The 27,697-nt window shown below is 38.7% G+C and overlaps 1 protein-coding gene across 1 annotated transcript; it reads left to right on the forward strand.

The window, feature by feature from the left end:
- Positions 1-23,249: 23,249 nt before the first annotated feature.
- Positions 23,250-25,246, forward strand: LOC149793336 (uncharacterized). The gene is made up of 2 exons (XM_089966358.1): positions 23,250-23,768; positions 24,665-25,246. Exons 1-2 carry the CDS (start codon positions 23,285-23,287, stop codon positions 25,120-25,122), a joined length of 942 nt encoding a protein of 313 aa, XP_089822484.1. The 5' UTR covers positions 23,250-23,284; the 3' UTR covers positions 25,123-25,246.
- The last annotated feature ends 2,451 nt before the right edge of the window (positions 25,247-27,697 follow it).

A 27,697-nucleotide genomic window follows, 5' to 3' on the forward strand; every position in this document is an offset into this window, starting at 1 on the left:
TTCGTTAAATGGATAACGTTCTGAGAATATTTTACGCGCTCAAATGCAAAGTCAAATCTCTGCCAAAACATGACATTAGAAGAAAATATGACACAGCGATTATCGAATAATTTTGAATAAACTGTGTGAACTTCCTGATTTAGAAAAGGGCATCCATGCAATTGCTTTTTCAATGCGTTGCGTTTTATGTTTTCCAGAAGTACCAGCGACGGACAGTTTCGTAAAGAATGTATGTCAATTGCTGATAGTGAAAGAAGGGAAGAATCAATTGGATCCATTGACAAGAGCAATATACTTTCAATGAAGTCAACGACAAACAATGACAATAAGTAATCGTGATTCCTTGTGAAGATTTGAGTATGGAATCGAAGTCATCAAGACAATAATGACGCAGATATGAAAATTAGCACAATTTGAACAAAGGTTCAAGTAGTTTTTTTAATTTTCTTCGCATTACATCATCCTGTGGAACTTCATGATGCTAATAATTATGTGGGTTCTTTACCAGACTGTACAAAGTTTGATAATAAAGTTAAATTAACATATTTCTAAACATTGTACATATGTGTTCAGAAATAGTTCAAATTTAACCTGTGTAAGTTTCAGTTTTACATACTGGTTTAGTTAATATTTATAACCAGGGTCAACGAAGCTTTGGAATATGTCAAATGTGCTAATTCAACACGGTTATCTTTCAAAGGACATCTTCGTACTTTTTAATAATTTGCTGGGTCAAGCGTGTAGTGTTACATAAAAATAATTCGAAACTAACCGAAGATGTTACATAGGTTTAAAGATTTTTAATGCTTGACGAGTTCAACTTAGAAAAATATCATCTCCCTTACCAATTTTGTTCCAAACCTCTTCCTTTTCTTTGAATATATATTAAACTGGTGACATGTATATCCAAACAGTATTTTGAAAGTGTATCTATGCGACCACTTCTTGCATTCATGTATTTACCTGTTGTTTTGGTGGTGGTTAACATGGTCACAAGAATTGTTTGATCTTTTCCCATTCTGCCAAATCCATACATGATGTTACAAGTTAACTGGTGGGATTTCCGGATTCACAACAGAACACTTTTGGCGATGATATAAATACAATGTTCAATAATAAATGAGTTGAATGAGCACTTAATTATGAATATGTGCGTGTATATATAATCCAATTATTGGGTTTAATTAATATAACAACGCACAGACTTAATAATGAAAAATGCAAATAAATTGCTTTACAACCTACAAAGACAAGGAGTGAATAGCTCACAATGATTTGATAATCAAAATATAGACATAGTTTACTCAGCTAGTAAACAAAGTAGAATTTTACTCATGTAGTAAAATGAATTCACTCAGGTAGTGAAATTATGGTGATACAAAGGGACAGATATACAATTTATCTTTACAGTCCCGAAAGTAACAAATGGGTTTAACGCACCCCAAAATTAACCAACGGCTAATTGGTTATATGTAAGGAGATACACTCCGTCATCAGCACACTTTATTTCAGCTCAACGGCTGTTACAGTTCAGCTTCACATCTCCTACGGTTAATTCCTGTGGTTGGCTTTACAGCTCGCACAACGACGACCCCGATCAGTCTGATAACTTTTAACGCTTGGCTCACTCTGGTCACTCTAGACACTCTACTCAACCTAGATACCCTGGACACCACAGACAGCTCTATACAGCTCTACACACTCCTGATACTCCGGACACTTCGAACATTCCGAACACTCCGGACACTCCGAACACTCCGCACACTCCAAACATTTCGAAGACTCCGGACACTCTGAACAGCTCTACAGCTAAAGATATGCAAGTCTTTATAGTAAATCTCTGACTGACACTACTATCCGTAATGTAAAGAGCTTTACCTACGGTGAGGTATTTATACACAGATATCGTCTGTGCACTGAAGGCATTCGGTTCTTCCCATCGAAAGCAATTCGCACCTGCGGCATAGGATGAACTGAACTCACTCTTTCAAAATACAACACAATATACATAAATCACATTCGGGTATCGTTGTACACGAAAAACCAAACGCGAGTACATGTGATGTGATGTGATTTTTTATTTTTAACGTAGCTTTCACAATTTTTCAGTCATATCGCTACGATGTCTCCAATGTGGCAGTTAGTAGTGATTTCTAGCACTGAGGCATAATGCCGCAGACATGTAGCACGATGTCCCACCCAGTCACATGTATTTAATACATAAAAAAGGTTTATACTATTCCGTGGCACATGAGCTTTCAATATTCAATACTGTCAAATATCTCAAAGGTATGCTCACTTTTACCGTCTGGAAACGTTGATTGCAGATTATTATTACAGCGCCATGTACATTTCCCCTTTGCTCAGTAAGTTCATAGGAATTTTTCTGTAAAAAGTATATGTGTTTAATTTGTTTTATTTATTCAATTTTGATTCGAACAGGCTCCGCCGTTAATTATGTCATACCTTTAATCCTTAAACCTGACTTAACCTCTCAAATTATGACTTTTAAAGCATAATACAGTATACCTGAGTATTGCCTCCATAAAACTATATTGGAACATCTTATTTTGCTAATTTTCGAAATGTATGAACGGTCTATAACTATGAATAGACCATATATATATATATATATATATATATATATATATATATATATATATATATATATATATATATATATATATATATATATATATATATATATATATATAAAAGATGCACTGATATTTATACTGTTTACGAACATTTCAATTGAAATTTTGTTGTCGTCTAGCATTGCAAGGAATGCGGTATCCTTTACTTCAATCAATCACAAAGTACACTATGGCACATGTTCTCTCTGTATATGGCGTCTTTGTTTCGAGATCGGCGTAGTACTCATATACTAGAGAAATGAAATTTCAATTAATCAGTGACTCATAGCACTAGTAGACCAGAGAGACCCAGCGATCGTTTGCAATTAATGTAGATAGTGAATGAGACTTATGAATTTATTAATGAGTTCATTCTTTCTTTCCAATGTTACGCGGAAAGGATTTGAAAATTCTACAAGTTGCAATTGGTTCAAATGCATAGGGGAATATCTTATCTATTTAATACATGGAGACAAAGTTGTTGTTTTTTCTATTAATAAAAAGATTGATATAAAAAGGTATTATATATTACCTATATATATATATATATAAGCATTTCTTGAAGCAAACATGTTATGTGATTTTGTCATCAATCTCAGGCAGATGTGACTATATCGTCTAAACAGCACGTTGTGACGACACACTACCAGAAGCTGAATCGTTCACTTTACACTAAGCATTAGTGTTGCCCACACGATTGACTAACATCTGTATTTGTTTTCCAACCTGTACTCTAGTTCCTGCATAATAGCCAATCGTCTATGAGCCTTGTCCAGCCATTCTTTAAGCACATCAATGTGTTCTAATTTTCTATCTAGACTTTTATAATGTTGATGACATATCGGTCATATATGCATAACATATATTTGATTAATTGGTCATTTGAGACTATTACATATCTGACACTATATTATCATATCATGGTCGCTAATGCAGTCACATGTAGTATGTGATCTAGAAAGGAATGATGAAAGTAAACATACTGACAGAAATGGAAGGTATCATAACCTTTCATTCTGGCAAGGGTACATTGGTACTTTTGTCAACAAATTACATTTTTAAATGCAAGATAGAATTACATGACCAAATATTCGTTGCTAACCGTTATCTTTAATTGTATAAATGTGCTCAGAAATAAACTACGCGTTATAATTTAATCCCTATTAAATACCATCTCTTTCTGACACTGTGATTTATTCAAATAAATTACGTGAAGAAAAAAATAATAACTGTAAAATTATACACCGCTTTATGTAACTTATCATTAACAAAATTGCAAATTATGATCTTTCACCTTTTAATTACTGAAAGACCGTTTCGTCTCCATAATAAATGAAATTATCAAATATGGGAGAAACGCGTAAAGATCTGGGAATTTGCAATGGTTCCAAATACAGAAACAACACTTAGACATTTAGGCTATTCACAGTGTATTGCGTTTTTTTAAACCTTTTATGTGAATATATTTATTAAAGTCAGTTGTAAGATCGCTGTAAATAAGTCATGTTCCTTTGCTCAGTTCATTTCAATGTATAAATGGTATTCGTAAGATTGACTTCCACGTGCACTCACATGCTTTAATCAAAATATTCATTCCATACAAAGTCGGAAGTAAGCCTTCACCACATTTTAAAATAAGTGTTCGTTTAGTGAAGATATTTTGATAATTATTAGGAAAAATATATCAAAGGTAATTATATTATACCTGTTCATTTACTGAAAATAAAGGAAATTAAAAGTCAATTATGCAGCTCATATATGTCAATAGTATAGCACTGAACTTTACACTTCTTTCTAAAGGCTGAAAACAGCAGCAGAGGGGGCGAATCCGACATTTTGTCCAATCGTCATTTTGCTTAATTATTACTTCTGCACTCAGCGGATCCGGTGTAGTCAGCGCCTGGTAAAAAAAAAAACGACGTCGTCGTCGAGGGGATCGTCCGGACGTCATTTGGTTTAATTAACACCTTCTGCGCGTCGATCCCCAGCGTCGTCAGCGTCCGGTAAGCACATCGACGACCGCGTCGATGTCATCGCCCCCCTCTGCTGCTAAGTGGTTATTTACAATGAAAATTATTTACAACTAACCGAATATTTGGTCAAGTCCGATACGATATCGTGTCCGAGGATCATGTAAATTTATCGTTACGAATCCATGTGGGGTCGACTGAGCATGACTAAAAAAGTTTCGAAAAACATTAAAGTCCATGTCACCGCCGCACCATGTCTGCCAAATATTTCGTAGCGTGTGTGTATCAACGCCGTTGAACACAGCAAGAATATTACAGTTGTCTCTAATTACTTTTGGAATCTGAGTGTATCGTTGAGTGACATATATCACGTCAGTGTTTTTATGCCTGCCTCTGGAAAATATCCTAGCTGGGTTTTTTTGATTGTCTAACATAACATCATCGTACACGACTAGATTGTTAACGTCGCCATCAATATCATCAATACCCGGTGCATCATTGATATCTGTAATAAACTCGATGACATTTTTTTTAGCGATCGCTGATGCATTCTCGTTGAAATCTTTCAACACCTCGTAGCATCGTTGATCATCTACGCTAGGAGCAACCAAATACAACTTATCCCACTTCATCCATCTCATTATTAAATTGAGTAACAATTGCGTCTTGCCGGATCCAGATGGTCCGATGATAATCATCCGGATCGAGTTTGGTAACGCTGCAACATGCTTAACTGGTTCTCTTGTTTTAGTCGCCGAAAAATCAATTATATTCATATTTCTATACATAAATTATGGATCTATATTGTGTGAAGTGTAGAGTGCGTACTGGCACAAATGATATGACAACCGCTACAACAAGAAATAACAGATCGGCGCTTACTGGTAAGTGTGTACAATGCGGTACAAAGAAATTTAGATTTATTTCTATTAAACCCGGGGATGTTTTAAAAAAAAGCGAGGAGGTGATATTGCAGCCAAATTGGCAAAACTCCCCGGAACACCGTGGGCAAAGTATCCAGGAGAAAAACACCTCCCAGGATATAGCTACTGTGGCCCCGGAACACGATTAGATATTAGACTCGATGATCAAAATCAGCCGCGACCCGGTGAGTATCCAATAAACGCTATCGATAAGGCGTGTCATGCTCATGATGTTGCTTACAAAAGTAGCGATCTGCAACAGCGTCATATCGCGGATGTAAAATTAATTCACGCGCTAAATGCTATTCCTGATAAATCCGTCAAAGAAAAATTGGCCTCATGGTTGGTAAAATCGGCTATGAAAGGTAAATTAATGATTGGCGCTGGTAATTAATAACAATCATCCAAGAAAAACGATGGATTCCATCTATTATTCTCCGAGAGGATACTGGAAGGGGAAGGCCGCAATTGGTAAGCTTGCAAGCGCTGCAAAGGTAACAAAGACCACTGCGGCTAATTGGTTATCCAAACAGGCTATATGGCAAATTTATCTACCACCGCCTAAACAAATCAACTTCTCGCGCTTTGATGTCAGCGTACCTAATGAAGTTCATCAGGCTGATATACTATTTCTGCCGCATGACAACGGTTACAAATACGCGCTAACCGTAGTTGATGTTGCGAGTCGATACAAACAAGCGGAGCCGTTAAAAACAAAGTCGGCAACTGAAGTAGCCGCTGCGTTTGAAAGAATTTATCGAAGAGGCCCTCTGCGCTGGCCAAATCTATTACAAGTTGATCCCGGTAGTGAATTTCGCGGCGCTGTTTTATCAACGCTGAAACATCATAGCGTCACGATACGACGAGGTCATACTGCGCTACATCGTGATCAGGCAATTGTTGAACGATTCAATCGGACTCTCGCTGAACGGTTATTTGGATATCAATACGCGAAGGAATTCATCCAAGAAAAACGATCTCGTGAATGGGTTAAAAGGTTGCCAGGTGTAATTGCAGCGTTAAATAACGAGATTACCCGAGCAATCAACATGAAGCCCAGCGACGCGATTAAATACGAGTATATACCCGGAAGATCAAAAATAGATAGCGTTTCCAAGCCGATTCTCGGCGATGTCACTGTCAGATATCTGTATGAACCAGGAGAGCTTGAAGGCGGTAAAAAAAGAGCTACTGATCCTATTTGGAGTGTTACCACACATAACATATCAACGATAACACGATCAACTGGTAGACCACCGATCTATAGACTGGATTCAACTGCTCCTCAGCGCGGATTTACACGCGAGCAACTACAAGTGATACCTAACGATACTCAATTGCCCCCACGTGGTCTTAACTAGCGCCGTTGCGTCTATTGCACTCAAGACAGGTCAACCTCACATTGTTTTTGACATGACCGAGACTGTTATCGATCCTATCCACGGTAAATTGGCGAGTGTCTTTATCCGAATAACGCCAACTCATTATACAATTGCAACTCGCGCAGTGATTATTCTGTTGTTGTCGTAGCGAGATTATTAATTCGACATCAATATCAAAACGCCGCTGTTTTTTTTTATCCTGTTGGCGGTAACCCGAGAGTTTTCTATCAATGACGCTTGCATCGATGGTGACTTTGTCGCCGGCTTCGTCAGTGACTCCGTCACCGGCTCCGTCAATAACAATTCTTCGAAGCTGATTTATCCTTCGTACTCTGGACACTGCAAGATAGACTAGATTCGACCATTCGATGCGATTATCAACTATCTAAACAATTGTGTCCGTGATGGTTAGTCCCTGCGAGGAATGTATTGTTGTTGCGTATCCTAGCGTCCACGGGGATTTATCAGCACGTAGCGCGTCCTCGACGACGCTGATATCAACGAGCACAATATCATTCAGCACGAGAATTTGTTTTTTTGTCCCCGACGCTGTCGGGGCTGGAATTTCAACTTCAATGTTCTGCCGCCGTGTGTCCGCGGGTCTATAACATAACGGCACTGGACGCGTTGGAAACTTTTCCTTATGCAACGTAAACAACTTCCGCTGAAGTGTGTCTCTGACTATCTTTCTACTCGCTACAATCAAATCGTTTGGTCTCCATGTTTCCCAGAATTCATTCAACGGCGTTTCCGGAATCACCTCGCGGATTATTTCACACTGAACTCTATCCGGCTGTAATCTGATTAGTTTTTTAACCTCGCGCAGTTGTTCATCAAGTGCTCGGTAATCAGTATCGGTTTCTTCATAATAGTCTACGAACCCGCTCAACCACTCATGTGGACCCTCGCCGACAAATGGTGGTGGTTGGCCATGGTCCCCACACATGATTACCGCTGTATTCGCGCGCAGCAACCACTCAAGAAACATTTGTAAAGTATCTAACGAAACAGTACATATCTCATCCCAGATGATAATGTCGGGAATAAATTTTTCACCCATTCGATCAGGAGTCCACTCACCGCCGCTGTATCGAAAAAAGCTGTGATAAGTAACGGCGTCAACATTTCGTTGTTTTATCTCTCGCGCTAGTCTATGGGTCGGTGTAAGCACGATTATACTTGCCCGCGTTCGAAATAATTCAATTGCCCGAGTCGTCTTTCCTGACCCGCCACAGCCGCTTAAATAAACCGTCTTGTGTCTACAAATTGGATCAGAACACGATGGTGCATTAGACCATTCTGACAATTTATCACCGCGTAAGTAGTTGTTCTCAACGGTGACATCTGCTGACGGGGAATAATCGCGTCGTATTTCATTTTTAATTCTCCATGTACCCCAACTCTCGTCCGGACTAGTAAACTCGGCTACGTTTCCCTTATACGCTACGTCAACATAAAATGAATCAACGGCTACTCTAACCGCGGTATCGGGGAATCTATTTATCATCGAGAATAAATTGATAGCGGCATAACCCAGCATAGACGCCCTCAAATGTGGATACGCCGGGCTGTCTCCATCGCTGTAGGTAACAACTGTACCCAACCTCGTTCCATTGGACAAGAAAGCTGTTTTGCAGTTCACGTATCTATTTTTTGCCACTGCGTCCTTGATTACGAAATCATATTCTGCGTCATCTATAATCAGCCGTGAGCAATATCGTTTGTAGTCGTGGTTTTTTCCACCTTGTGTGAACTTACCAATTATTCTTCTACCGAGATCTTTTGCCTCGCGGTTTCGTTGGTTAAATATCCTCCTGGACCATTCGATGATATATTCCTCGTCGGCATCAATGTTTTTTCTGGACTCGTCAATTATGCTATCTAGACGCTCCGGTTCTGGTAACCAGACTTCAGTCTGTGCCCGGTATGATATAATCGCGTCACTGACAATCAACGAAACTAGCATGCTACAATCAATCATATACCGTAGCAGCGCTATTGGCAGCCACTTCTTTTCAGCCATGTGTCTACCGATCCAAATATAGCAACAGCGATGGAGTCCTGCCGCGAATTCAAATGATACTATGCGAGCGAATCCGGTTAAATCAAAATCAGGCAGTGGTCCATTAATAGCAACACGAGTCATTTCATGACTGGGGTGTCCAAATCGTCTAAAGTACTCAGCGGCGGATCCATACCCGAGAAAACTCGCTGGATAACAGGCAACCATATCAACCGAGATCATAGCGTCGCGGTTGTATTCAGTGTTCCATAGTCCACCGTGATAGTATTCCAAACAACTGGATTGTACATCCGGTAGAAATTCCCTGCGCGTTGGTCTCCACGCATTTTTCCTTGCTGCAACACGAGCTACAACCGATGGAATTGTAAAACAATTTGTTAGCAGTTGTTCATCATGCTCTTCAAATTCCATGGCGGTTTTTTTCATCCTGTTGTGAAATGCTTCAGTGCGATATAATTCGCCGTTTGGTCTTACAAACTGATCAAAGGTATCCGCATCGTTTTCAGCGCTGCGAAGTAACCACACTGATACAGGGTCGTTTTTACACAAGTAGGCAATAGCATCAAATAGTTTCCTCTCCGCGAGAAAACCGTCCTTGGAGAATTGTTCTCCCAGGAATTCTTCGGGTATATACCTTACTGTTCTATCCCGTGGAAACACTGTGATCGCGGGCGTCCATGCGTGTTCGTTATGATCAATAATTTTGATTGGGGCCCCATTTGATTTGTACTTTGATTCGTATAATACTTCACCGGTTATCGTTGTAACGGTTATTGGAAATCTCAGCGATGTTTCTAATCTCGCTATGTCGCTGATGGTCGCTCCACGCTCTTTTACGGTTAGTTCCCACTGGTTGATTTTGCTACGTCGTAAATCAGTCAATTTGTTTCCTCGACATGCATTTGTAAAATGTTCTATTATTCGTTCTGCTACACAATTTATCCCCGTTGACTGTTTCATTGGTTTCAGTTTTCCGATATCAGGTTTCTTATTTAACGGGTATATTCCATAAACAACTGCTGTTTCAGGATACGCTCGTTCATAGTATGGTCTGTCAATTCCGGTTAACAACCCCGGCTTGGAGTCGCGGCTAACAATGACTGTTTTCATGTCGCTGAGAACTGGTTCAAATTTATCACGTATGATCCAATCACCTGATTCCACCCGGACAATGAATTTTACTCTGAAGAAATACCTTTTACCGTCAAGTTGTGATATTATCGTTGCTGCGCGGTTGTCGTTCATGGTAGCATCAACAACGCCATCAATTCGAAATGTTGACCAACTATGAGATGCACCATCACGTTTGAATTCATTGATACAATCGCGTATTTTATTTAACAGGGTTCTATCGTTTATTAACGCTTTTGGTGTGTCCTTGAGGACTCTATCGAGATTGAACTTAATATTTTTCCGGGGCTTAATTGCTGCTAATCTCTCGAACTCATCCATATAATTAAAACAAGTATTTAAATGAAAGAATATAGTATAATGAATCACTGCAAATGGTTGATGATTGGGTCGACAACCCCGGGCAATAAATCATGTAGAGGTGAATTCTGCGGATATCATTTACAAAGCGTTCGTAATGGTTCTCTTGGCCCCCTACCGTGCTTGGTTTGCCACGTCGGTGTAAGAGGAAAATCCCAGTTGTGTATTAATTGTGGCGGAAAGCGATACAGGGAACTAAAACGCTATTATGACAAACGAATTAAAAACGCCGTCATTGACCCCACCGCTGACTCCGTCATCAAAACCCCCCAAGACTACGTTGAAAGATTCATAATTAAACCAAATAATAAATTAGACAAGTAGTATTATTATACAAATGGACCAAGAATTTCAGCCGCACCCCCTGCTCGTCAATTACGAGGCATCTCGCGACGGTATTGTTAGAAACCGCAGACTGAAGAAGCCGGTTGGATGGAAAAACAATCACGGGTATTTAATGTTTACTGCTGGAGGGAAAAAATATCTCTGTCACAGAATCATCTATGAATGTTTCCACGGATTGATCAAAGATAGTCTCGTTATTGATCACATTGATTCTAATTATCAAAATAACAGACTGTGTAATCTGCAAGCCATCTCTCAGAGTGAAAATAGTAAAAAAGGCCAAACTGGTAAATACTCAAAGAAAGCAAAACCCGTAAAGTCATTTGATACAACAACTTACGAGGAAAAAATATTTCACTCCATGAATGAGGCAGGAAAATATTTTGACATTTGTATCGCCTCAATACAATTTGTTGCAGAACGAATATATCAAACAGCGATCTCAAAAAAGACGGGTCATAGAATTCGATTTTCATATATAACATCAAAGGGAGATAACTCGTTTTGTGATAGCGTCGCATGACAAGAGTTATGTCCCTTGAAGTCCAATTAATGTTGCGATTAATTAATCATTTTACGATGAAAACTAATGAAATACACGCTGTTATCTAACAGCTGTATTCTTTTTTTTAATGTTTTATTCAAATATTTGGTTTCATTTAAATGCCGTGAAACACCATTAATAAGTATTTAAGGGTTTAACGATTCAAGGGAATTCAAATTAACACACACCTTGTGACTGACGCCGCTGTATTAGTCACTTTATATATAAGTTGACTCGTTATAAGCCTGGGGCTTTCGAAAGCCAATTCAACTAATCAAAACTAACCCACGCTCTTGACCCGGGCGTGTGGTTGTCTTTTGTTCACAATCATGCAACCGGGTTAATTTAATTGGGTTGCTTTTGATTGGTTGAATTGGCCGTAGAGTTCCGCCCCGCCGTTTTATGTTTGTGCTGTCTTGTGTCGTCCCATCATCCATCAATCATTTCATTGTAAATATATTCATCCTTAATTAAGTATATGTATATGCCTGCAATCTGCCACAACACTCGAGTGGAGATCTACGGCATTGTACTGTCCATGTATGCCTGCAATCTGCCACAACACTCGAGTGGAGATCTACGGCATTGTACTGTCCATACAAAAAACGGGGTCAAAAATGACCCCAATAATTTTATTAAACTTTAAACTTAAATTTTATTAAAATTTTTGATATTAGAAATAAGATGTTTATAAGAATATGGATTCCCAAGACATCAATAATATATTAACTGAGATTTCAAAATTAAAAAATCAAGGAATTGAATTATCTGATGGTCTCGACAGTGAAAAAATATTATCCGATTATGAGATTATTAACGAACAGTCGAAACGGGGGCGTTTTACCCTGGCCCGCGAGTACTTTTTTATAAAACGATTACAACATACGATTAATGAGAACCTGTACCACAATGACGCAAATGCATTCATTGGACTATTCACTGCCGTTGAAATAATACGAAAAAAACTCGGACGTGTTTATGAACGACGCCGGGAGATTTCTAGTAAGATCAAAAACATTAGAAGGATTATAGACGAAAACTCCGTGGAGCCCCCGATGGTACACTCGGCGGAAAATTAGAAAATTGCGGATCAATTTACAATAATGGTAGGTGAATCACTTACTACTCGGCTAGCCAGAGAGCGGCTAGCAGCGCTTAAAAAGTTCATACCGTTACGAGACAGAGTGAGAGAGAAACTTCAAACGCGACAACAAATGCAAACCGATTTTACTGTTGGAAGCGAACAACTCTTTGCCCCGGTAACTAAAGCGACTAAGGATGTTACAGCTGCAACAGAACGAGCAATATACGGGGATATTCCTAAGGAGGGCGAACGGAAAGAGGCGCCTCTTCTTCCTGTACTTGAAAAGATAGCAGCAGAGACAGAACAAACACAGCAACGGATAAAACAACTTTCCAGTGATATAAAAACCCAACGAGAGTATGAACGATTAGCTGATATTGATGATTCTGAACAGGGTGATGTTGGTGAACTTCAAAAAATTTCCACTCAAAAAGGAGTCCCCTTTATAGATAAACTCACTGAAGGGGCTATAGCACAAATAAAACGACCTCAATTACTGAAATCCGACGAGTATAGGGTTTTTGGTAATTTTGCCGCTCAAAGCTATCATTCAAGAAAAAACTTTTTAAAAGACGAGTATAAAAACAGTAATATAAAACGAGATGACTGGGTTAATTGGTTGTATAAAACGAATAAAGAGATTGATCGCTTGGATACAAAAGAATTGGGATATAAAGAATTTAAAAAAGGAATTGATGATTATGATATACGACAACAACAAGAAATACTACAACAGCAAAAAGAAGAAGTCCGAGAAAAACGTCAAAAAAAAGCTGGTTCTAAAAAAACAAGCGGAGAGGGGTATCCAAGTGGTAGTGGTCTAGTTGAAAACGCTAGTGTTACCTGCCCTAATAGTGTTCTCAGTGATATATCACGGCTAGAGGTATTAATTGGAGGAAAACGAGCCGGAAATAACTCTACGGAAATAATCAATGAGGCTGCTGATATTTGCAAGCGGTTATTTGCAGGCGGTATCATAGACATTAATACATATCGAACGCTCATAGACGAACTCGTGGATGATTAATTGGAAAACTGGTGTTTTTAATAAGGATGATCATACACTACAACCATGATAAACCAGTACTCGTCTACGTGGTAAACTCGCGATTGCCTATTTACCGCGCGTACTATGGAGATGGTCTCGGTAGCACCATTGCGGGGTTATTTACAAGAATGGCTCCAAAAGTAGCGCCGTTAGCCAAACAATTAGGAATGAAGGCTATTGATGTTATTCGTGATAAGGGTATTAGTGCCATTGGAGATGTTGCCGGAAGGGCGTTTTCTGCCGCACGAGACAAACTAATGTCGTTGGTAAAATCCAGAAGAAAAAAACAGAAACCACCGGTAATGCCATCAACGACAGTGATGCCTGCAAATGTCAGTAAAGTAATAAATAACGCCGTGGAAGAAAAATTAGAGTCGTTGGCGACGACTCAGTCGTTGGCGACTTCGCCATCCGCCGATGCGGCAACCAACGCGCTCATGAACGCGATAGCGGGAAGTGGTCTACGATGAAAAAATCGCAATTGAAAACATCAACATGATAAATAATAGAATGTTTGCGCGTACCGCTGATCCCGCGTTTGATATGGACGCCCCAGTGCGCAGGGATGATTCTGTCCGTGATTATCAATATTATTCTTATTATGCAGCGCAACCCGACCTACGATCGCGAATTGAACTTCAAGTCCAAGATACCAGTAAATACTTTCTGCCGTGTGAAGCGTTTATCGAAATTGAGGGAGAACTCGTGACAAATGCTGCCGATAATGCACCGTACGCAGATGACCATCGTGTTCGAGTTGGTTTCGTCAACAACGGTATCATGGCGTTATTTGAGAGTACCAGATATCTTATTGACGGGCGAGAAATTGAATCAATAGAACGCGAGGTTGATGTTGCAACGACGATAATTGGGTTGGCGAGATACTCGGATGATTATACAAGATCGGCGGGCCCATCTATGATGTTTGCGAAGGACGCCGCCGATAATGCTGATCACATTCAGTACATCAACGTGCTCACACCACGAAATACCGCAGCTGACCAGGATGAAGCAGCTAACCCAGACCGCAGAGCAAAACCAGGTGACAATTTCACTGTTATAAAAAGCACCAACAATGATTTCAATCTAGGATTCGCAACACGAGTAGGAATGTTGCAAGGACCACGCCGAAAGTTTTCATGCGCGATTCCACTCCATCACATATTTGGATTCTGCAGAAATGTCAGGAAGGTTATCTATGGGGCTAAGCATACAATCGCGCTGACGCGAAGGGGTGATGATAACAATGCAATATGGCGTGCTGCTGGCGTCGCTGCCGGTAAAGTCATTTTAACTAAAATGGCATTGTGGATGCCGGTGCTGACTCCATCAGTTACCACGGAAGCACGATTGTTAGCATTTATGGAACAGGGAGGGAAATCGTTGTTGAGTTGGCTAGCGGTAACAACTGATGCTAAAGAGGATAACGTCGCCGATACGTTTACATGGCACTTGGCGTCAAAACAGGGTGTTTCAGCCCCGCGTCATATATTCATAGCGCTACAGAATAGGAATCGATTGGGTAATCAAGAACGCAGCCATATGATATTTGATCAATTAGGAGTCAAGGATGTTTCGCTGAGAATAAACGGACAACAGGAACCATCCGAGGATATACAGCTTAATTACGGTGACAACCATATCGCACGTGTGTATCATCGATTGCTGTCATATATGGGTCGTGATCAAAACGTCGACACCGGTTTGCAAATATCACAACTTGATTTTAAAAACCTGTATCCGATTTATTATTTTTCGCTGGAACATCTTGATTTAACGAGACAATCCGTCGTTGATATACACTTCCGAGCTCGTATAGCCCCGGGTGGTGTTAATTATAGAGCGGTTGCTGTCATTCTCAGCGATAAATCAATGCTGTTGGAAGGTGTTGGTGGACGAATGAGAATCGTTGATGCGCCAGTGGAAAACATGTAATTGAAAGCACAAACGCGTTTACAATAAATGTCGTATAGTGTCGTCAGTGTAGAGTTGACTGATGGTCAAGTCAAGAAATTACGATCAAAGTCGGCTAAACAATGCGGAACCACAATAACGCTGAAGCCGTCACAGATGGCAGGTGGTAATCATAAGATATCGTTGACGGCGCGTCAAATAAAACATTTCAATGATGCGATGAAGAATAAAAAGGGTGTTCAAATAGATTTTTCAGCCGCAGCAATTAAAAACATGGAAAAGACCGGTGGGATATTTCCGCTGTTAGCCGCGATTCCAGCGTTGATTGCCGCGGCCGCACCAGCAGTGGCTAAGGCGGCGGCGTTAGGAGCCGTTGGTACCGCGGCGGGAATGGCATTGAAGAAGGCAACCGGGAAAGGCTACAAAAAAAAACGACCCGTGGCCGGAAAGGGTCTAAGACTACCGGGAACCCCGTATTCATGGTACTCGGGAAAGGGTCTAAGACTACCGGGAACCGTTTATTGACTCGGGAGTCTATGACTCCCATGTCTAATTTTGATTTAATAGACGCCGCAAACGCGCTAGCGATAAAAAAAACTTCAGAGGTGTTTTTATGAGGGATCAATTACCGGCGGCACCAAGAAATATTGAAACCGGCATAATTAACCTCGATGGGTCCTCCGGAGCGGGAACTCATTGGGTTGCGTACGCGATTGATCCGCGCGCGATCGTCTATTTTGATTCATACGGGTTAGCCCCGCCGAACGAGTTTATGCGGTATATCCGGACGTGTTCAGCCCGGGTTTTTTATTCCACGCTGCCAACACAGCAGTTAAGTGACCCACCGATATGCGGCCGTGAGGTATTGAACGTACTCGCGGCGATTTCATCATCGCGGAAACCACCTCATGTGGTTGTAAACGAATACACTAGTGGGGTCGTAGAGGCCCGGCGGGTTAATTAGAAACGCTGTTTTTTTTTACAATAATAATGATTGATATCTGGGGGCGACCGGTTTCGGCGCTGAAAGGATCCACGGAAACGCCCGCCACCGATGACATAAAAAAACTAATCGAGGATGAAATCGCTGATACGTTGAATTTAACCAGTGTTGACCCAGGCGAAATAGTTGTATTTCAAGACCGCCAGGGTAAATTGAAATCCGGTAATGTGTCGCTGAATGACGTTTTAACACGACAGCGTGACGCCGCCGAGGGCACTATCGCGCTGTATACCGGCGACGGACGACTCAAACCGGGTGAACATATATCGGCGGTAACATTAGTCAAAGACGGTTTTATAAGGTTGGATAGATCGGTGACCGAACTTGACGCGCAGGTGAAAAAATCTGCCACCGAGGTGAAAAAATCTATCACCGATATACAACTCACTACCGCTAGTTTTTTCGGGACCCCGGCGGTAACCGAACCAAATCTTGCAGCAATAATGGGTGCTATTTTGGATTTTGCAACGCTGTCGGGCCAATTTATCTCGTTACGGAAAAATGTTAACAGGATCGATGACAACTTTGATAAATTCTTTGGTAAAAAAAATACCAGACCGGATGAGATTACAACAACTATAAATGATATCACTGCGTATGGACAGGAAATAAAAACAATCAAACTTGATGTTGCAGAGAACAGAAATGGTGTATTAGTACATGAGCGGGAAATAGAAATAATCGGCGCTAATGTTGCAACGATCATAAATAATGTAGACTCGCATGGACGGAAAATAGAAACAATCAAAACTGATGTTACAACGATCATAAATAATATGGACACGCATACACAAGAAATAGGAATAATCAAAACTGATATTGAAGCGAACAAAAAGAGTGTAGACGCGCATACACAGGAAATAGGAACAATCAAAACTGATGTTGAAGCGAACAAAAAGGGTGTGGACGCGCATACACAGGAAATAGGAACAATCAAAACCGATATTGAAGCGAACAAAAAAAATGTAGACACGTATTGGCGGGGAATAGGATTAATCAAAACTGATGTTGCAGCGAACAAAAAAGGTATAGACGTGCATACATATGAAATAGGAACAATCAAACTTGATGTTGCAGCGAACAAAAAAAGTATGACCGAGAATACACGGGAAATAGAAACAATCAAAACTAATGTTGCAACGAACAAGAATAATATAGACGCGAATTTGCGGAGAATAGAAATAATCAAAACTGATGTTGAAGCGATTAAAGACGGACTACCGAGAATAACAGAGCAACTCGAAACTAATATTGAAGCGAACAAAAAAAATGTAGACGCGTATGGAGGGGAAATAAAAACAATCAAAACTGATGTTAAAGCGATTAAGGACAGACTACCTAGAATGACAGAGCAACTCGAAAAAATGAAAACACCTCATGGGATCATCGGCAGTGGCGTATACACGGTTCAATACGGATCATTCGATTGGACTCCTACGCGTAATGCAATAGATGTCACCGCAATTGTTAAGGGTATTTATCGATTGACATTGATTTCGGCGATGCAGTTCAGTATATCATCGCCGAGTTCATCCGGGTTTAACAATACAATATCAACAATCATCGACAAGGATACAATCGAACGGTTTATAATTAAAGCCGTTGATAGCAGTCTATTTAGGGCAAACATCACATGGTATGCGGAATTTGTAGTGGATCTAAGTAATTAAAAACACTAGCTCTTTTAAAATAAAAATGACCACCAAGGTAATTGAATCAGAGGTATCACCGACGTCACATCAATATCGATTCGATACCGCAAAAGAATTCTCCGCGAACTTAAAAACGCTTTCCGAACAATACCGTGCAAAAATAAAAAAATACCGTCGTAAAATAACCGCCATCGACGCGGTCGTGTACTCGGTGTCGGGTATAGTAGCTGGCACCGGTGTTATTTTATCCACGGTAACCACGATAGCCCCGATCGCTGTTCCAATCGCTATCTCCGCGATGACAACAATTGCTGGAGTCGCCAACGCAATCACTAAAAAGATATCATCGTGTTTTCAGAAAAAACTCAACGAGTATACAGTAAAACATCAAATAGTATCCGACGCGTACTCGAAATTATCCGGGTTGATCTCATTATCGATTGATAATTTGTTCGTATCCGATGTTGAATTCTCCGCGATGGTCCAGTTATATAGCTCCGCGATGTCAAAAATCGAGGATTTTTAACTGGAAGCCGGAACCACCTGGTTGCTGAAATTAGACACTAAAGACAACGAATAATAATAATGTCGCTGAACCCCGAAGGGTTTCAGTTGCTTCAGCGGATCGCGGAGAACACCACTCCGGTACAAACAAGTATGATATCAGTGACATCAACGAAACCCGAATTCAGTGTGAACTTTCCATCACCGGTTCCAGTGAAGGAAATAGCGCTGGCAAAATTGCGAATATATCACAGTTGGCCTAATATCCGAGCGGACGCATTTAACGGACAACAACCTAATAACTCGCTGGTTTTTGCATGGACAAATAAACCCGATGGAACCCCAGACTGGAAGGAGGTTACAATACCAACTGGGTCATACCAAATAGAACAAATCAATAAGGAATTTCAACGCAGGATAAAATCGATCACAGGAAAAGAATCAAAAATCGCTATTACGGTTCATGAACCGACGTTATCGTCGACGATTGAAATAAGCACACCGGGGTATATGGTTGATATTTATAACAGTTCAATAAGAACCATACTAGGATGGCCTAAGAATCCACCCGCGGACGCCCCCCCATCAACTATCCTCAGATACGATAACGGAGATGGTGGTAGGCATATTGCTCCATACAACGTAAATATTGCATCGGTGATAGCAATCAATCTGGTGTGTGATGTTATCGAAGGGAGTTACCAGGTGGATACCAAGCAATCAAATCAAGCTCAACAGGGGTATATCCTTTATTCGTTTTCACCAACAGCCCCTCCGGGATTTTTGATCATTGAGAGTCCGATTAATCCGGTCTATATGCGATGCCATAATCGGCTTTTAACGAGAATTAATTTCAGACTTACCGATCAGTCAAATAACCTAATTGATCTGCAAGAGGAGGAGTTAGTGATCACTCTGTTTGTAAGATCATAGCAGCAGAGGGGGCGATGACATCGACGCGGTCGTCGATGTGCTTACCGGACGCTGACGACGCTGGGATCGGCGCGCAGAAGGTATTAATTAAACCAAATGACGTCCGGACGATCCCCTCGACGACGACGTCGTTTTTTTTTTACCAGGCGCTGACGACACTAGATCGTTGAGTGCAGAAAGTAATAATTAAGCCAAATGACGATTGGACAAAATGTCGGATTCGCCCCCTCTGCTGCTAAAACTAACTTTAAGTGCATTACTGCTTTGTTTTGCTGAAACGACAAGTCTTCTGTCAATCAAATTTATGTCCGTTCGTAGTAACGCTATTAAAATACTTTCCAGCAGAGCTCAAATTTCCAGTTGGATATATACCACAAATCATATGAATTTCGTGTAAGAGAGACCATTAGTTTACAATTTTATATTCCAAATGAAACAATTTCCCTAGTGTTCTATCACTCAGATCCACAAAAAGCATTTTTATATCCTTTCTTTGAAAGCATACCGATTTACGCTTGCATATACAAACGCATATATTACTATTTGTTCCATCATCATTGGGCCACATAAAACAATACCAATAATAGATGAAAACATGTATACAACAACCTGTACATATACCAGCTGATCGCATAACAATATATAGTTTCAGCAATGCTGCCATGATTGTGATTTCCCATGTTAAATGCACTTGTTTTCCCTTTCCATGGGCCTTCAACTACAATTTCAGTTTTTACCTATCCTCAAGGGCACAGAGATAAGACATTGGTGAAAAAAGTACGTATCAAACACTGGACACATAAAGTTACCGGTTTTTATATAGTATGCGTAACCTTCATTGTGATCAACCATGTCACATAGGAGAGAAAATCCGGGTGTATTCGTTATTAGACAATAGGAAAACGTAACATTAAACGTGCTTTTGACAGCATTGATATTACACGATCGTTACTTTCCTCTAATAAAATATTGAAAAACACATTTAAAACCTAGTAAAAGAGGCATCAGGAAATTTACAATATTCATTAAGTTTATCTAATTGGTAACAGGATAAACCGATTTAGCAATTTAAATTATATCTGCAAATTTTCTCTTGGCAACTGTTACCCTGAGCAGGTCCCCATCAATTACTGTTTGTTGCAGATTCCTTATGCCGCAGAAGAATGTAAAAGATTAAAAAATGTATCAAAAAGGGGTATAGGAACCATTCCAACCTGTACCCATAACCGCTGACCAGCGTCGCAATGTAATGCTGCTGCAGCTTTTCATTGATCGTTATTTGCCTTGATGAACGTACTTTCTTTCCCTTTCCCCAGGACTTCAACTACAATTTCAGTTTATACCTGTCCTGAATTAAGTACAAATAAGATATTGGTGATGATAGTGAAAAAAAGTTAAAATCAGTTGAATCCATTTAAAATAGTGATATATCGGCAGTGAAGTCAAGGATGGATAATTATATTTACTTAAGAAATTTAAAGAATCTTTGGAATTAATTATTCTCAAAAGTATAGATCTCTAATTTTAAACGCTTCATGAAACTTTTATCAAATGTACTTAAAATTTTCTTAATTTTAGAAGTTAAAATAATAACATTGCATGCATAGCAGTGAATCTGTGAATGGATGGATTATTTCAGGCATACTTTCGAATTAGGTTTGTACGCAAACTTGTATATACAGCACATACCAAAATCAAATAATATTCATCTGCAATATGATCGTATGCAAATTTGTGTCCAGATATAGTGCATGTTAAATCTGAGTTTCAGTTTTACCGACTAGTTTTGTTATTTTATTATCATTTTTTAAATATGACTTTTCAAGTATCGTACAATGCAATTGAAAAGATCACACAAAAGTATTGATCGTTGCCCAATTAGAATATGTTTTAATTTAGGATTGTTTAGAATGAATCTCAACATTTCTTCATGATACTTTTGTTCAAGTATGTTTGTTCGAACGTCAAAATTCTTTTCTGGTTCTGAAAAGCATCAAATGATATAAATGCATTCCCCACCTGCCTTGGAATCGGAATATCAAAGAGTGAAGCCTTCATCAATAATCGAATTAACGAAAACAAAATTCAATATATATTTCACTGATATATCTGTTGCTTACATTTCGCGTTAATTTTGTCACTTTCGATAAACTGTGGAGTGATAGGCTTCAATCAATAACATAATATACTAAAGAACGTTTGTTCTGTATATGGCGTCTTTGTTTCGATTGGTTGACACCAGCATATTATTTATATTGATTTTCTGCTATTGCTCCAATTATCCTGTTTTGAAACTGCATTTCGCAACCGAGAAATATGGAATTTCAATTTATCAGCTCACCATTTCACTAGTAGACCAGAGGTCTAATTAGAAATAGAGTATATACTAAATGAGACTTTTAGGTTTGAATTTATCAAGAGGTATTGTATTGCTTGTTGCACGACAAGGATATTACTCCCTAAAACGATTTCAATGGTTCCGCTATGTAATCGTAATCTTTTTACAACCTTTAGTAATTTATTTTAATATGCAAAACAAGTGTAGTGGAGAATATTTGACACATTCAGTCCATGGAAATGCAGTAGTTTTCATATTTATAGTAATTACGAGCTTAACATAAAACAAAATAAAACATTAGCTGTCTGAATGGGATTCTTTAAATTCACAAGTTCATCGATTATATCACACAGCTCAGCGTCAAGTGACTATATGTTGGAAACAGGACGTCGTATGCCTGCGGATGAAGAAGAACGATGTCCATATCGCCATGTGGTCAATTGGTATCAATATATTTCATGGTAACTGCTTTGTTCACTTTACATTCAGCTTTATTGTTGTTCACACGCTTTCTTAACATCCGCATTCGTTTTTCAGCCTTTTGCATAGTCCTACATATTCGCCAGTCCTCTTTGTGCATCATCAAGACGCTCTTTGAGCACATCGACCTCTTCTAACTTTCAATCCCAAGAAGTACATAAATAATTCCACCATCATCGCCATAGCTGAGCTTCTCATCTGCTGTGCCAACGTATGTTGCTTCAAAGAGGCTACACAACATAATTAAATTTTGCAAATGTATGTATGTATGTATGTATGTATGTATGTATGTATGTATTGTTGTTTCTTTTTTTGTTCTTTTTTTCATTAGATCACAGGTCAATGGCCCCTGGCGCTGCTAATTTAATTGTACACAACATAGATAGGGTAATACAATGTCACATCTATTTATTTATAGAACAATTACTATTACTACTACTACCATTCGAATTTCAAGCAGATTGGCATTAATGTGAAATTTTGAAAATGGAATCATTGAATTTAATGAATAGAGTTTACAGTACAGTTTTAAAAACCGAATATAAAACTGAAAAAAGATATACAATTGAAGGCTTCACGACTTCACCCACATCAATGATTAGAGTTACTGTCATCGCAGTTTCATCGATGACAAAGGGATCACACATTGTATGCAACTTGTCCTGCTTAACTATATTTATATCTCCTTAATAACCGTGTCCTTATCTTTCTGTCTGTAACTGAATGCATGAATGTTTGTTTGTATTATGTATGTAAATGTTCGGTGTGGGCAAGTATGTTATTTTGTTTCTTAATGTATATGATATTTCATGTATATCCCATTTCATGAATGTATTTGTACAATGGACAGTATCAAAGCTAATTTAATCTTAAATCTAAGGTGACGTAACCAAAGATGTATGTGTCGTCTTATCACACTAATACAGGCCTATATAAAGGAATCGTGTGCCAGACATACGTGTCATGCAAGAGAGGCGTATTGAGCAGCAGGTAGTTGCCACGATTTGGGTCAGAATGAATAGTTTATTTCTTCTGTGTTCTTTCTTTCAAGCAATATATCTTGGAGCGGCAGATGGCACACTGGATTATGGACAGGATGGTGGAGTTATTTCTGTACTTCTAAAGAAAATTTCGAATTTAGAAGAACGAGACCGTGAGTTTCATAGAAAATTAGAAGAGATTGATGTCCTTAGAGATCGTCTTGACGAGGCTCAAAGACGACTGGAGAATATGAAAGAACTAGAGTACAGGCTGAAAAATGCGGAAGAACGAATACGGATTTTAGAAACTCCTGTGGATAATAAAAATTCTGATTTTAAGATGAACAAATCAGCTACCAGGATGATTTTTGATTCCAACAGAACAGGTGACAATATGGATATCGTTTCCTCTGGCTCCGTCTGGATACAACGAGTTGTTTCCAACCTACAGTCTCGTCAGGCTAAGATGGGTGACAAAATAAAGGAACTTATCTCCTTCAAGAATCGCATTCAGACGAGTATAATTTCTCATTATTTTATGTTAAGCTTTATATATATACGTCTGCTTTTACATGGATTGAATTTGTCAAATGTCCACCAAAACAGTTGTTCTTCATATTAACATTTCTTACTCAAAGTCGAGAACGAATAAGACTACATGGTTGAGTGACTTCTAAAACACTTTAACCTTTTTAAACAGTACGATCCTTTTCGCGTAGCAAGCGAACAAACATTACCTGTTAATAAATTCAAAGGCCAAAATTCTTATTTACTTTCTACTCTACCTCCCCACCATATGGGATCTTTGGTCGACTAGTCAAATAATCCACTAATAAACCGAAATCTCCATCTTTCTAATGTGGAAAATGCAGATTCAAAACAGAATAATAGGAATCATAGCAGAAAATCAACATAAATATCAGGCTGATGTTGACGTAACACATTGCAAAAAACAATTGAATCCATGCCTTTTATTTCTCTCAGACATTTCCTACAGCTTGCACAAAATTACACGATCATCACTGAGACCTTCCCATATGACGAATTGTTTTGAAGTGGTTTAATATCGTGTATAGCTTGTAAAATATTTTCAACAGTATTGATTTTTTTTAATTGTGTCGTTTTCTAAATGAGTAAAATTCCAATTCATGCGCGTCATACGTTAAAGCAACGCGGTGATTTCGCATGGATCTTTCCCATCTGTATATTTTTAGAAATAACCAGGCTTAAAATGGAACTGTTGATTACAATTATTGACTGTAATATTTATAAACCTAGAAGAAAATTTCAACAACATTTCACGCATTTGTTATGAAATGGTTATTACAAACATTAATTACAAAATTCTACTAATAGCTCTACAGGTATTAAGATATTTTGTGACTTGTCCTTTCTCTATTTCCTGTTATTCTAGTGCAAAATATGGGTGTAACAAAAGACGTAAAAAGGACAGTCATAAGAAAGGCTGCATTTACGGCGATGTTCTCCGCAGTTCCCGTCACAATTACACCAGGTCGTTCTCTTCAGTTTGACAGGGTTGATCACAATGAAGGTAACGCATACGATCCAAAGATCGGAATCTTTACTTGTCCAGTATCTGGCACATACTTTTTCTTAACCAATATCTTATCTATGCCTGGTGCAGGACAAGTAAGAACAGATATTGTAGTTGAAGGCCTAGTGAAAGGGGGAACAAGTGCATTCAACGAGATAAATTACGACCAAGGGATCACTGCTGCTGTTCTACATTGCGATGCCGGTCAACGGGTGTGGGTACAAGCCCTTCACGGTTCCCAAGCATATGGATTGACTCTTTCATCGTTTACTGGCGTGCTTCTGTGGCCCAGTGATACTGCAGCAAATAGTAACTGACGCAGACATACTTTCCTCAGAATAACAGTTGCCAGAAGAATATTTACAGTTGATATTAAAATATATAATTTAAAGGCTAAAATCGGTATATCTTTATAACTCTAACAAAATCTTAATAAAATGATTGTCTATTTTCTAATACCACTTTTAAGAGCTTTCATTCCTCTTTAAACGCATGTATTGATATAGGAAAGTAATGGTTGTATAAATCATGTTATACTGAACAGGAACACTGACGTTCAGCAAGTCATATTCGTTTAAGATGTCGATATTCATAAACATATACATATGTATCTTCTACTATTAGCTTTAGTATGCTTGACTCATTTAATTTGCCACTTTATACAGGCAAATTACCTTTTTTTTTTTGCTACGTTGCGGTAACGATGCATAACTCACCAGTCAGATTCAAATCTCCGAAATGTGACAAGCGATGAAACAATGTCATGTTATGTTGATTCATCAATCAAACTACAGCCTTAAAAGTTATATAATTTCTTACTATAACTCTCCTTGACACGACATTCAAATGCTTTATCTGAGAGGACCCCCAAATTACTCACACCCATCGTCTCAAAGGTCGTCACAACATTTATATATGCCTTTCAGATAATATTATTGTAAGCAGATGCCTATTATAAGAGATTGATGAATTAGTAACTATTTGGGCATACATTAAGAAGTTATTGTTATTTTGACATGCGAGTTAAATGCCCTCGACATTCTGGGAGAGATACGAAATAATCGTATTCATTCCTCCCAAACTGGTAAAATATTCTTGGAAGAATATCAGCTAGATGTCAAAAATATTGATCGTTATAAACAAACAGATGCTAAAAATATCAACGGGGAACGTTTCAAACATTCAATTTGTAAAGTTATAACTGCAATTTTGAACGATCTTTTTAAAATTATATTTGGTTTAATAGCTTCAAACTATTGCTGACGTTATTATTAATGGTACATCACAGAATTGCTGTGACATCAATCAAGGTCAAATGACGTGACGTAAAAAAACAGCATATATGGGCATGATGACGATTCAGAACGGAAACGGTTTCATTCGAGGTCATTTACAAGAATGCGATAGAAAGGGTTGAAAGCTTTCTAATTGACTTGGTTACAATTTTTATCCGTGATATTATCTCTCATGGCAGACATCATGACGGTGGCGCATTGGGAATGTCATCCGTACGTTATCGTCGCATGTTAAAAAGGCATTAGAATGGAAATAGTGACCATTTTAAACTGATCTCAATCCCGTGGTTTTCGTTGCATCATAATAAATTCATTGACGTTACTAGGTGACGATAAAACGTCATAACAATATCAACGCAAGTGCTAGATCTTGGCTACAGGTAGAAACGTCCTGGGCATAGTTTCATAAAACTGAATTACCATCGCTCAACCGTTTCCAACTGAATTACCATGGCTCATGCTTTTCTAAATGAATTACCATGACGCATGCTTTTCTAAATGAATTACCATGGCTCATACTTTTCCAACTAAATTGCCATGGATCATACATTTCCAACTAAATTGCCATGGTTCATCCATTTTTTTTATTTTTTTTTAGAACTGTCCAATTCGAAACAGTCTTAAAATATGTATAAAAAAGACCCTGAAATTCTGATAAGGTAACCTACGTAAGGATTCAAAAATTGCTAGCATAAATTCATTTGCATACGCTGAATTGGTCGTGTGCACTGCTGTTAAAACTCGTCTCGAGACAGACAGACAGGTCTACAGAAAAGTTTAATTCGTTAATAAAAGGATTGAAACATATTTTCGTTCTCTAGTTAACAATATTAATAATATGTGGTCATTAACTGAAATTAATCAGACGAGAGAATATGCGAGGTGTGTGGAGGTGGGTGGGTGGGTGGATGGGTGACAAAGAGAAATTAATTTGAGATTATCCTCCATTTAAATGAAATGGATCTACATCACGTCCCATTCTATACATTGTATTTTTATCCAAACGATTGACAAACCTATAAATAGAGAGGGTTTGTTTCAGAATTTGGTCTTATTCTGCAAATAATTTAAGCAAAAGTAGCTTTATACCTATCTGAAACACTAATTTTATTATTGTAATGAATATCTAGCAAGTATGGATGGCTGAATCTAACGCAAAAGATTGATAAAACGCCATATTTACATTCTCATCTAAAATGGCGGTCTCGGTTGGCTTGTCGTTGAAAACGACAGCATGAGGACCTTCATGTACATGTAAGAATTTAAAGGAAATAAAAGTCGAGAAATATAGATTGGTGGTTAGATAACCATTTTGATATAGACAGCTAAAGAAGTATGAATTAATCGTTACCTTCATTACGTTAAGTTAAATTATGATATTGATCGACATGTATTATATAGCTCGACAATCACAAATCTATCATTCTCTCTCTTACACACACACACACACACACACACACACACAAACATAATTACTTTCTTCCCATTAGACAGAGAAGGCAGCTACCTGCCTGGAGCTGAAAGAAATCTAAGCAGCGGCAGATCTTAAAGTATAAAAATCTGGATTTGTTAAAAGTGTATTTATTTTGCATATAAA

This window comes from Sinohyriopsis cumingii, chromosome 8 (assembly GCF_028554795.1).
Source record: "Sinohyriopsis cumingii isolate HCF-2022 chromosome 8, ASM2855479v2, whole genome shotgun sequence".
Lineage (NCBI taxonomy): Eukaryota > Metazoa > Mollusca > Bivalvia > Unionida > Unionidae > Sinohyriopsis > Sinohyriopsis cumingii.

Excerpts from the sequence above, each read along its gene's own strand:
- LOC149793336 (XM_089966358.1), top strand. The coding sequence starts at position 23,285 with ATGAATAGTTTATTTCTTCTGTGTTCTTTCTTTCAAGCAATATATCTT. Across the intron at positions 23,769-24,664 it reads CAAGAATCGCATTCAGACGA|TGCAAAATATGGGTGTAACA; the intron begins GTATAATTTCTC and ends CTGTTATTCTAG.